Here is a 12,571-nt window from a genome sequence, read left to right as displayed (position 1 = left end):
TCAATCCTCCAAGTGTCTCTGAAGCCCAGCCTCTTAAAGTGGATGGGATTAGATTCAAATTAATGTGTTTGCTAAACAGATGTTTTCTTATTAACATGCAGGGATCCATCAATCAAACGCCGGTGCAGAAAAGCAAACACGCTCACGCAAGCGCTTTTTGTGGACTAAACACATTAGTCGACATCAATCTTGGATTTTGTTTTAATAATACACGGTTTCCCTCAACAGTCTTTGGATTCAAGTTCTATAAATCACTGGGCTGCAGGTAGTTACAACAGGAGGCATTTTCATTTTCAAATGAGCCGCATTAGCAGTTTTCCTGGCGACTTGTTTATTGACCGCCGTAATAAGTCGCACCTCTGGTTGCAGAGCGCGGCATTGCTTTTTGATAGCAGCGTATGAGGAACAGAACAGGAAACATGGCCGGCTAATCAATCAGAGTGCCCTCTATGCTAGCACTCTTACGGCGCTTATATACTCCCAAATCATTCCATTAGCAAAAGTCATGCCACCAAGCTGGGAATCCATTTTGCTGATTTACTCGCCGAGAAAAAAAAAAAAAACAGCTGCTTAATATCCCTCTCGAAGGCCGCGCTTACTTTTTCTACAGTTAACAAGCCATTACAATGAGTTATTCTCCCACTCCTTCTCTGCATAAATTCTCCGTTTTCCGTCCAGCTAAATAAGCCGGAGTGGTAAGGGAGGGTTTGTCGGCTGTTCGTCTTTTCAATGGGACAGATTTGCTGTTATCGTGTCCTCCACCAGTCCCCGGAGCGCCTCGGATCGTGTTGCTCCTCACCGTCGAATGTGGCCGGCTACATGCTTCGATGTGCTTTGTGGTGTCACTTGTGTGTATTTATAACACCGGCGAGACGCGCGTCCATCCTCAGAAACTGCATTATGCGAAGCCTCTTTAATAGAGAAGGGGAATAAGTCTAAGTTAAAGTGGAGTGTGTGAGGCAAGGGAGGATGTTAATTGAGATAAGTGTGTCATAGCTGGAGATTAAGAGGCCATTAAAGCAGGAAGTGCCTTCAAAGTGTCATGAATGCAATCCGGTGAGATTGCCAAAAAACATCATCCTTGTTCTTTACGATCGCGAATGGGCCCAGATAACATCAGGCTATTTTCTCTGTATTGTGCAGCGAGGTGATCTTGTCTTTTCCGGCTTCCTCAGGTGGATCGCCAGTCGCAGTTCATCCAGGGTTACAGGGTTCTGTACAGGCAGACGTCTGGCCTGCCCTCCCCGGGACACTGGCAGATGCAGGACGTGAAGGTCCCGTCCGAGCGCAGCGCTGTGCTGTCTTCGCTCAAGAAGGGCATTGTCTATGAGATCAAAGTTCGGCCCTATTTCAACGAATTCCAAGGCATGGACTCGGAATCCAAGACGGCGCGGACCACAGAGGAAGGTAGGAGGTTTGCGTGACATCAAAATCCGATGGAGCAGAATGATAGCTGACCCTTTCATGTCGAACGTATGGCAGTCAGAGCGAGTGTGTCAAGTCGACGTGCGCTTCCTGCTGTCCTCTTTTTTTTGTTTATGATCAGTGGTGTTAGTGTCTACCGCCTCCCAATCCGTCAGCCTGCAGCAACAGGCCCGAGCTGTGACTGGACATAACACGCACTTCCTCCTGTGAAAACTAATCTGTCCCCTGAAGCCCGAGTCCTCCAGCAGCTGACAAGGCCACGGAAGTTAAAATCGTTTGTGACCCAAATCAAAAGGCAATTTCTCGGTTTATAAAGAGGTTAATTCTGACAGTTTCTCTGGAGATCGCTTGATGGTGAAACTCTAAAGAACGCTGAGGAAAAAAGTGTTGTCGGCCGCTCTTTGGTACTGACAAGATCTAGTACAAAAGCCGCTCGACCGCACTAGTTACCCTCCTGCATGTATCTCAGACAGTTTGGGTGACAGCCTCGTTTGTTTCCCTCTTCCTCCCCAGACGCACACAAGCATACCGGCACACCTTGTCTCCCTCAGGACCCCCACAACCTGCATGTCCCAGCTATTACCCACATTGATAACACCCCCTGCTCTATCTGCATCCCAGTCCCTCAGAGAGCCCGGCCCGCCTTCTATTTCCGTCCCTGCCTCGGTCGGCTGATACGCCATCAAACGGATGACTCCAGACCCCGCCGAGACTCCCGCGCTACCGAGCGGGTCGGTTAGATAGATAGAGTCCAGTTTAGAGTGATTAAAACCCAGGTTGTCCATTAGCTAACGTAATTAGGGAATCCCCTGAGAAGGTCCGGGCGGATGCAGGATTAGTGAGTGTGCTGTCCATCTCTATGATGCTTCTGCACTTTTTCCACCCTACAATTTACAGAACCTCATCAAGGCCACTGAAGACGCTAATGCGCTGCTGTGTGTCTCAGCTTTTCTCTTTGCACCCTTAGCCATGTGTTTGTTAGTGGCAGCATCCGATCTATACATCTCAAACAAAAGCACTGCAGTTATCAATGTTGTTAAAGTCTTGATGCAGTTCTGCGTTAGGGCCAGAATTTGCGGAACAAACATCAGCAGTTGAATGAAAGTCGAGGATTTTTTGGTTGATGTAAAGCGATGTTTATGGAGAGGGAACTGAGCAGTGGGTGGTGTTGGACAACAAGTTGCAGCACGAGTGTTTGATGAGTCAGAAAGTGGGCTGGAAAGTGATTTTATTGTATTAGAGGGGACTGTTGTTTCACAGCGTTGAGAAACAAAACCAGCCATAAATTTATATTAGCTTGAGCTCAGAAGGTTTTTGGACTTTTACTTGAGTAATGTTCGGTCTATCTTCACGATTAGTTGAAGAATCAGGTGATGGCCTGCACTACGTTCTCGATGTAAAGTATAAAGTATACAGTATGAATAATGGTAGAGATTTGGATTTTTTGTTTTTAGAGCACTGTGGTCCGATAAATTACTGGTGGGAGTGGAAGGGATGAGCGTTTACATTTACATTTTTAATTCCACCAAGTATGCGTTACAACAACACAAAAAGCACATGTTCATTTTGTGCATGTTTCTGACTTGTTTCTGGCTACAAAAAACACATTTTCGTGATCTTATTTTTTTCATCATTGATCACGCTAAATGGTCGTGGAATCTTTTCAAGCCGTACCACACCAGTTAAAAACACTTGGACAGAGTTACTTACTGCCAGACGTGGAATGCAAATATATCCTGCAAAACATGACAAAGGCACTCATCTATAGCCTTCTGTTTTTTAAGCAAATCCACTGCTGCAACATTAAAATAAACCAAGTGTCTTATATGTAGTTGCTCAGGGTCCTTGCACTGGCCTTGCTAAAAAGTCTGGTATTTTGAAACTGTTTTATTTTATTTATTTTCTTTTTTTTGCCATTTAAATTTGCTGTGTAAATATGGATCTAAATCTAACAAATAAATAATATATAAATATGGATACAGAGGTTAAGTTTATTGTAAATCACATCACATATTGTTTGCGTAGCATTACAATATGTAATCCAATAATATTATTTGATACTTGTTTACATATACGAGCAAGTGCCGTATCATGAAAGTGTCTCAGTCAATATCTTTATATATGATTTTATTGACGTCCCATGCTAATTCTTCACACTAACTGGAACATTGCACCTGGTGCTGCTTTTTTATAAACAGGAAAGAAAATGACTTGGCTCTTGGTGACTCGAGTCAAGGCTGTTACATTCAGCTGTGCACACGGTGAGAGCTCCATGGCCCATCGGAGGACCATTTCATGCTAAACAGTAAACATTCACGGGCGCTGGAGTTAATTTATGTGGGCGAAAGCGGAGAACAAGGCCAAACCGGAGCTTTACATTAGCTGTTTGGATGTTTGTTTTCTTTCATTCTCCGCGATGGCACCACGCAGACAAAAAGACAGGAGGTCACATTGATGCTTGCCGTACATCACGCCGCTAATGGCTCTATTAGCGCGGCCTCTAATGAAAAATGTGTATTGTTTAGCGCAAATATGCATGATAATAAGCTGCTAAATCACTCATAACATTAACTTTGAACGACATTGCCTCCGATGGCTGCGGCGCGGACGCTTCGTCTCCCGGATGAAAGCGGGTCGGCCGCGATGCTCGGTCAGACGCTCCCCTGGTAGATTGTTTCTAATCTGGCAGAGGTGCTGGGTTCATCATTGGGCCCATTCATCTTCCGCCATGCCAAGGCCGCCGTGCCTCTCCGGGGGCCGGCGCGGCCAACGGTGCTGAGGGATGTGCATAGATTTGTCGGGTGACATGTGCCATTTTGGATGGAGGCGAGGTGAGGGAGAGGCAGCTGAGGAGTAATTGACCTGTCAGTATTCTGCTGCGGTGCAGCTCCCCGTGCAGTCGCCGCGGAAATGAGAAAACATTATTTTTAAAACGTTATTTCCCCTCTTTGTGCGGCCAGGAGACTGTCGCCATCAGAATAACAGGGGAGAGCGCTTTATGAAAACCTGCTTTTGTCTTTATCGTTTATTTTGTTTGCGCCTCACCTACTGGCTTTGCGTCTACTGTACTGATCGATTCAATCCGTCAATATGTTTGCTGAGACTGATGTTCTCCTACTAAAATGATTGGGTTTTTTGTGTTCTACTTCGGCCAGGAAGGAGCTTTGGGTCAGATTATTGCTCCCCAATCCACATTTGTCCAGTTTAGATGTGTGTGGAACTCTGTTTCTTTACCATGTCATTTCCCACTTTCTGTTGTTCTCTTGTGCTTGTAATGGGACCCAAGAGTCTATCGCCCAAGTTCAAGATTCATGAGTTTGTGCAGCTCTTGTTTTACAGTTTACAGATGCAAGCGAAGGTCTGTCCGCATGAAGATGGTTTTATGGATCAACCGCTGTGTTGGGCAGTCGGGCAACATGGGAACTGTTCAGTTCTGTTCAGTATTTTTATTGAAAGTGAAGCCGCATCACATGTTGAGCTTGTTAGGTATTTTGAAAGTGTTAAAAAAGACAGATGAATCCGGCACATTAGCGATGGATCGGTAGATCGCCATCAGGATAGGCCATTCGTCCACAACAGTCAGTTTAGATTTGAAAAGTTATCTTTGTGTGTTTGACACTTTTTGAAAACAAAGGTGTCATAGCCCCGCCTCACTAGCCTTGGTCTTTCTCTCCGACACTTCTGTCAGGGCAATGATGCTCTCATTTTGCCAAGAAAATTGACATATATTATAAGAAATAGCTCAAAATATTTGGCTACATTTTTTGAAAGAGTACAGCGCAACCTATTGGCCTGACGTTTGCACTAAATCGTTTTCAATTCCATGTGGACACACATTTTTCTTGAAGCACTTTTCAGGAGCACTTATCTGAAAATTGAATTGGAAAAGACGTGTTTTCTTATAGACAGGGTCTCAGGCTAAAGACAGCCCTGGGCAAAGTGCGGCCCGGGGGCCATATGCGGCCCTTTGCCTGTGTTTTTGTGGCCCTTGTGAGGTCAGACAGCTCCTGAGATATTATTTTAATAACCCAAAACAAAACGTGAAGATTTTCAAAACGTTTAAATCAGAATCCACTCAGCGCTTTACAGTAGCCACTCACTCTGCAAACATTGTCGAGTGAATATTTAATACAATTGGAAACAATTATTATAAATTATGCAGCTCTTTCACACGCATGCAGCGGCAATGTGACATAAGATATGGAGGTGAGATGTTAGCGATGTCAGAACTGCTCAGGCTTCATGGAAATGCTTCTCTAATGAGATGTGTTGACAGTCTCCTACCTGTGCCACGTGTGTGTTAGAAGACTATACATCTGGCTCTGGGCACTGGTGGATGAATATTTATGAGCTCCTCTGCTACCATTGTTGTGCAGCAGTTTAAGTTTTCCCAGCCCTCCTTCTTGAAATCTCACCGTGACTATTTCTCTTCCAGCCCCGAGCGCACCCCCACAGCAGGTTACAGTCCTCACTGTGGGAAACCAGAACAGCACTTCCATCAGCATCTCCTGGGACCCTCCTCCACCGGACCACCAGAACGGCATCATCCAGGAGTATAAGGTTTGTCACTGTGAGAGGCGATCGGTGACGTCCCAGATCGAACCCACCCTCTCTCTTCTCTCCGCTCCAGATCTGGTGTCTGGGGAACGAGACGCGGTTCCACGTGAATAAAACGGTGGACGCGGCCATCCGCTCCGTGGTGGTGGGCGGCCTGCAGGTTGGAATGGGCTACCGCGTGGAGGTGGCTGCCAGCACCAGCGCCGGGGTCGGAGTCCGAAGCGAGCCGCAGACTATCTTTATTGGTAAAAAGATAATATTGTTGAATCTGTGCATGACAGAGAAGGTGGGATGATTTATGAGTAGCTGAGGATGATTTCCTCTCTGTGGGTGGCGGCACCTTCTTATTTCCCTGGTGTCACTCACCTTCTTGGCCGGACCGGAGCTGAGTCATGTGTGGCTTTCTGCTCATCATGGCTCCTTAACAGAGCGTCATAATAGAGCCATCAAACTAATGCAAGTCCATTTTATAAAGAGCAGCTCTTGTCTGTCAGACCAGTGTGGATCAATGCACCTCCACAACTTTCATCTCACTACAGTCTTTTATGAGAAGTCCAGAGACTGAGCTGAGTAAACAAGCTTCTCATCTGTGGGTTTGTTATCAGATTTTGTGTGTTAAATTCTCCTGCAGATATTCGGACAGTTGCTCTTCAACTTTTTTCAGGTCAATATCTCTCTTTGGAGTGAGAAAAAAGTATATTTTATGAGTGGAAGTTGAGGTTTCTATCTTGCCTGTCAGAGCCGCAGGACACCACGCTTGAGGCTGTCGACCAACTACTACGACTCCTCCTGCTGTTGACCAACAAAACCCACATTAGCACTGTCAAATAAACAGACTATACAAGTCGTACAGTCTTACATAATGACAATAAATAATACAGAAAGAAAGAAAGAAATTTTAGATACAGATTCTCAATATATGCAAAAAATATCCTGAATATATTTTCAAGTGGTGAATATTAGTAACAGATTCTGTGGTCAACATGATATTAAAGCTCTGAATTACCTTAATTTTCTATTTTGAGGGACCTCGATTCTTATTTTTTTATGTTTTTAATTTATAATTACAATATAACTATTACCACTTTAGTCGTGGAATTAATGAATTATGAATTTCATGAACGTCTGTAGCTTTGTAAACACAGGCAAAGGGCCGCGTGTGGCACACAAGCCGCACTTTGCCCAGAGTTACTTTAAGCATATTATGAATGAGGAAGCACTTTTCTAGTTGGTAGGATCCTCCTTGACACTGCCAATAATAATGCTTTTATGATTTTTTTCAGATTCTGAAAATAGGTCAATGAAGATGACTAATTCAAAGAATATATTTGGGTTATTTCATCGCAGTTTTCTGGGTTTATTTGAAGCTTTTCTGACATTGAAATGAATACATGTCTGTCATTATGGATAGTCGATGAAAATGAAAAGCATTTCTCCTGCTCTCCAGGTAAAGAATTCCGTGACGTCATCATCCACGGAAACCGGAACAACAGCATCACGGAGCAGATCACCGACGTGGTGAAGCAGCCCGCCTTCATCGCCGGCATCGGCGGCGCCTGCTGGCTCATCCTCATGGGCTTCAGCAGCTGGCTCTACTGGAGGCGCCAGAAGAGGAAGGGTCTGAGCAACTACGCAGGTGAGGGCGGCCGCTTCTCCTTCTCCATGTGAAACACTCAATAAAGCGAATATTCAGCACGATGTCTGCGGTTCCAGAGCGCAACAGGCAGAGCAGTGTCAGCCTCAATCACTTACACTGGGCTTCACTTTTTTGACAAACCCACCCACGGTGTTGCTTAATAGCCCCAGGTGGACGACATGAGTGGGCAGACTGCTGGTCACTGGAGCTGGAGTTGCTCCAGCTCTCCTCCCACGCAGTGACCTTGCTATCTCATTGGGTGACCTTCTGCCAATACTCCAGTCCATATGCTCTTCCAGCAGTTTCCGATTCCACTAAAAAAGCTGGTCATTCAGCTTCTCTCACATGGAAATATTTGCTTTATTGTTTGTGTCATCCTGTGCGCTGTTCTCATCCGTTCCATGTCGGTGTGTCTCCACATCTGCGTGGCCTCTGAGCTGGATGCTTCGCTGGCTTTCGCTCTGACCCCCCCACGGTGTGCCACCGCCGCCGCTTATCTCCGCAGGCTTTTAACACACAACTTCTCTGTCTTCTTGTTTTGCAGTTCACTCCTTCACCTTCACCCCTGCAGGTACTGTTCATTTGTCCTGTCTCCTCACTCCATGCCACAGCTGATCCATCCTCTGTGCGCTCCCCGTAGATCATCTCTGAATAGATCTTTCCCTTGGATGGTCATGAGCAGCACAGGATGGGAACTTGTCGCGAGTTGTCTAGATTTCTATTGAGCCGTGTCCAAGCCCTGGAAACCTTCTGACCAACCTTCTCTCTTCATCGTCTGTGTTTGTTTCCACTGGTGTTTCATTCTTCTCTTCCCCCTGCTGTTCCTAGACGCAGACTCTCTCCTCTTGCCCTCCATCCCTGAAGCCCTTGCCTTTTCAAGCATTTGTAGATTTCCATTCTCTCATTTTTGGAGTGTCAGGTGACGCCTTTTGTCCTGTTTCCACTTTTCATTTTAGGTGATGGTGAAACAGTTTTAAATGCTGCAGTAATTACCTCAGACAAATTATATTTTATCATTTTCTAACTAGTTGTTACAGTTAGCCATTATATTGTGAAATCACTTACCTTTGACTTTTGTTTATTTGCGAGCACATATTTCAAGAGATTGCTGAAATTAATATTTTTTTTTTAATATTTAAATGTAAATATATAGACATTTTATAAGTGCTGTGTTAACAAATAGTCACTTTTGGATTTCATAATATTACGTATTTTTTAAGGAGACAATTTGCAATCATTTTGAAGAATATGGTCATTTAAAAAAACGGTACGGTTTTAACTTAACTTAACTTAATTTTTTTCCTTCAGAATTTTTTCCGAAAAAATTATAAAACTATAAGTCTATAATACATGTCATAATTTGTCTTTTTTTTATTATTCTTCCCATTATTTTTTTAATGAATGAACACCTTTAATTAGACAATATTATTATTTGATTTATTTTCAGTTTGTAACAAACATTTTCTTTAAATAATGCTGAAAGCCTGTCAAAAAAAAAAAAAAGAAATTTATTCACGTTGCAAGCCATCATCCTTAGTTATTAAAAATAAAAATAAAAATAGTGAGAAACTGTTGGAGGCTTGTTGGAGTTAAATAAAATAAAATAACATTCAAATTTAACGTAATTTGATCCAGACTCAAACATGTCCGGTATATGGTAAAGAGTCAGTGTGAGCTCAAAAACATGTCGTGACCGTGGTGATCCATGGTCTCTGACTCCTGAAGAAGAGCCACACAGCCTCGCCCTTCTCTTTACTGACCATTAGTTGATGCATTGGAGAGCATCCTGTCTCTCTCTCCTGAGGCCTGGAGACGGCTGAATCACGGCTGCTGCGGCACCCAGCCAGCAGGGAGGAGATTTGATGGAATTTTTATTCGCTGATTATGTCCTCCCCTTTAATGCTTATTAAACAGGATTAATCGGTTTTACTATTGTGAGAAAAAAAAAAAAAAAAAAAAACTTATCGGGAAGACGGAGGCAAGGACGGCCTCCATGCCGTCGTGTCACTCCAGCTAACATGAAAGTGTTTCACTGCGGCCTAGAAATGTGCCCGAGCAGAGATAGTGACTTCAAAAGCCGCACGTCCTCCACTCGCCTCCACCTCATTCGGCTGTCAGTCCAAATGGCAAAGAATTCTGAAATGCAAGTTTGTAGGTGGCGAACAAAGAGGGATGGATTCAGCCAGAACTGTCAAACGGCTGTCATGTTCGTCCGAGACGGATTTTTTTTATCTGCCTTATTTGAATTCCGATGTGGTAATTACACTGTTCTGACGTGTGCTCGGAGGTAAAGTCCTTACATTCGTAAAATAGGAGGTTGAAATTACATGAAGGCATTACTAGAGAGTGGAACAATGCTGTGCTGCGTGGCTCCCCCTATAGGCCTGGAGTTGTCTGCAGAATATCAGGAGCGTCATGGCCACATTTGGATAAATCATGTTACTAAAATATCTTATACATATAAAAAAGTCTGATTTATGACATGACTAGTATTTATTATTATACAAATTTACATTTTTTTTACTTTCATTTTTCAGTTATTATTGATTCAAATATATTTTGTCAGATAGATGTTTTTTTTTAAATTGATAATCATATAAAATTATTTTTAGAATGTTTGAATCATGTATCTTATAAAGGCCATAGTTTTTATTTTTTAAATGAAAAAGGAGATAGCAAGGTATAATATGACATATATTTTAAAAATATATAATTGAAAACAAAACAAAATAATAAATACAAAATATAAAGAAAAAAAATTAGATATTTACAAAATGTGAAAATAATAAAGTTATTATTATTAGCTTTTTTTAAATGTCTACATCTTTAAACAAGTGTTGTTCTGGAGTCTATATATTTGGGAGTTTCCGTCCTGTTGCGGCTTCCGTCTCTGTGAAACTGATGAGAGCAGGAATGTTGGGGCTTCTGTCTCTTTTATCTCCATCTGTGGAACAAATGAGCCAAATTACTAACAGCTCCTCTCCCTCTCTCTTGAGTAAATCATTTCTCTTTTTCCTCCTTTTCTGTTGGTGCGAGGCGATTTCCAAAACCTCCTGTCTTCCACTGAAGCCGCTGCTTTGTCATCACAGCGGTTGAGCAGAGATGAAATGGAAGCTTCACTGCCGTCTCTCACTTTGAGCCGTGGAGTTTTGCTCTACTGACAAAGGGCGCCTCCCCTTATCTATACATCACCGTAATGGAGCAGGCCACATGCGAGTCGTCGGCAGCGCCTTGTTGCTACAAAACACATTGTGATGAATGAGTGCTCTGCCTTTTCTAATCATTTTTGGGCCCAGATTTAATCGCAGATCCGATCATAACTCGGCGGCAATATAAGAAAGATGAAATGAGTTTTTCGTTCTCATCAGACGCCTTGTCCTTGAGCGACGCGTGACGTCTCCACTTGAGCAAAGCAATGAGCTCTCCTCATTATTGGTCTCTCTCTGTTCTGCTAAAGACGCCGTCAATGAGTCCATTCATTACCTCTCTTGCTGTGTAGGTGAAGAGGCGACTCCGGACGCTGACATTGACATGATGACTGTGTTTGTTGTCCCTCCGTTTGATCCTTCTCTAAATGTGCCTTTGTTTTTTGTTTCTTTTTTTGTGTCTTCTGAGTGTAGTTACGTTCCAGAGAGTGGACGGAGGCCTGATGGGCAACGGAAGGTGAGTGTCATGTCTTATAGTAACAACACTTTAAACCATGTTGTATTCCAGTGGGAGGTGGGGAAATTCTCACTGCCATGAGTATGAAATCCAAGATGGCTTCCACAAACATAGACAGGAAGTTTTGACTCAATGAAATACTCAAATAGAATACAATTTGTTTCCAGTTGCAAATGAAGTGTACTTATCAAGCGGTTGCTTCTGTCAGGACGTAGCACATGTGAGAATAGCTTTGGTGGATGTTACTTCATATCTTCCGTCGTCGAACGCTGGACTAAACATGGCTGTGGCGTCATTCTCAGCTCCGACTTCTGACTTCCGAGGTATCTCGAACGCAGCACTAATCTTTTTTGAACCGCTAATGCTACACCACGGCTTCGTCCTTGCTAGCTTGTGAGTGTATTTGTGCTTTTGCTAACCAAGATTGAAGCGATGTAGCGACACAATTCTGACAGCATTTTAGCGTTATGAGCGTGACAGTTTCTGAATTCAAGTTGAGGCAAGGCTTCTTTTGAATTACCTGTTCAGCTAAGCTAGCTCCTTAGCAAAGTTAGGCTGGAACCCAAAGCTACTGTGGGTAAACACACTTACATACATTCTCAGTTAACCACCGCTTATGTCTCAACTAAGTCGTGAGCTTCAGTCAACAACCACTGACTCTGTTGCTTAGCATTTCTAACATGTTTTTTCTGTTAAACTAAAGAACATTTGTGGTACGTGTCAGCATTTGCAATTTGACCTGCTGGCTTTAGCATTATAGCTATGTTTCACAACACAACACTACACTGCTACTTATTTTCACCTCTTGTTCTTCTAAATGAATACCACACCTACCACCCCTGTGTTTTTGTTAGCGACGATCTATGTTAACTCAATGTTCACTCTACGTTTACTGTCCATCCAGACAGCTTCTTCCCCTCAGCCATCTGACTGTTAAATTTGCGATCAGCCTATTTTTATTTTATTTTATTTTATTTTATTTTATAACAGCACTTTATTTCGAAGCGCTTTCCGAGTTGGTTGGACCCCCACTGACCATGGCAATAGATTCTATTCTATTCTACTGTATTTTATGACGATGCGAGCCTTCCATATTTTTTCATTCAATCTAATACGCTACATATCCTGCAGCTCTCATCTACATACATGTAAACAATGCACTGAACACAAACTCCAACTGAAAATCAACTTGATCGATTGATAGATCTTGTTTATGTTCCCGGTATGCAAACACGCATATTTCTCACACATCTCAGTTCATGCATCGATAGATGAGCTCATAAATCTCCT

General features: G+C 43.1%; 1 protein-coding gene across 4 annotated transcripts in view; it reads left to right on the top strand.

Annotated features, from left to right (window-relative positions):
* Nucleotides 1-12,571, top strand: part of robo2 (roundabout, axon guidance receptor, homolog 2 (Drosophila)) — a 317,321-nt gene that overhangs the window by 277,832 nt on the left and 26,918 nt on the right. For 2 of the 4 annotated variants that reach the window (XM_053872787.1, XM_053872788.1), the window contains exons 14-19: nt 1,176-1,407; nt 5,861-5,985; nt 6,056-6,227; nt 7,430-7,618; nt 8,163-8,189; nt 11,239-11,281. In XM_053872787.1, coding sequence (XP_053728762.1) covers nt 1,176-1,407; nt 5,861-5,985; nt 6,056-6,227; nt 7,430-7,618; nt 8,163-8,189; nt 11,239-11,281 — 788 coding nt within the window. The remainder of the gene's footprint in view (nt 1-1,175; nt 1,408-5,860; nt 5,986-6,055; nt 6,228-7,429; nt 7,619-8,162; nt 8,190-11,238; nt 11,282-12,571) is intronic. The other 2 variants (XM_053872790.1, XM_053872789.1) reach the window with 1 other exon arrangement.

Source organism: Synchiropus splendidus, chromosome 8 (genome assembly GCF_027744825.2).
Source record: "Synchiropus splendidus isolate RoL2022-P1 chromosome 8, RoL_Sspl_1.0, whole genome shotgun sequence".
Classification (NCBI taxonomy): Eukaryota; Metazoa; Chordata; class Actinopteri; order Syngnathiformes; family Callionymidae; genus Synchiropus; species Synchiropus splendidus.
Note: the sequence above shows the minus strand (reverse complement) of the source record. Positions and strands in the feature narration are given on the sequence as shown.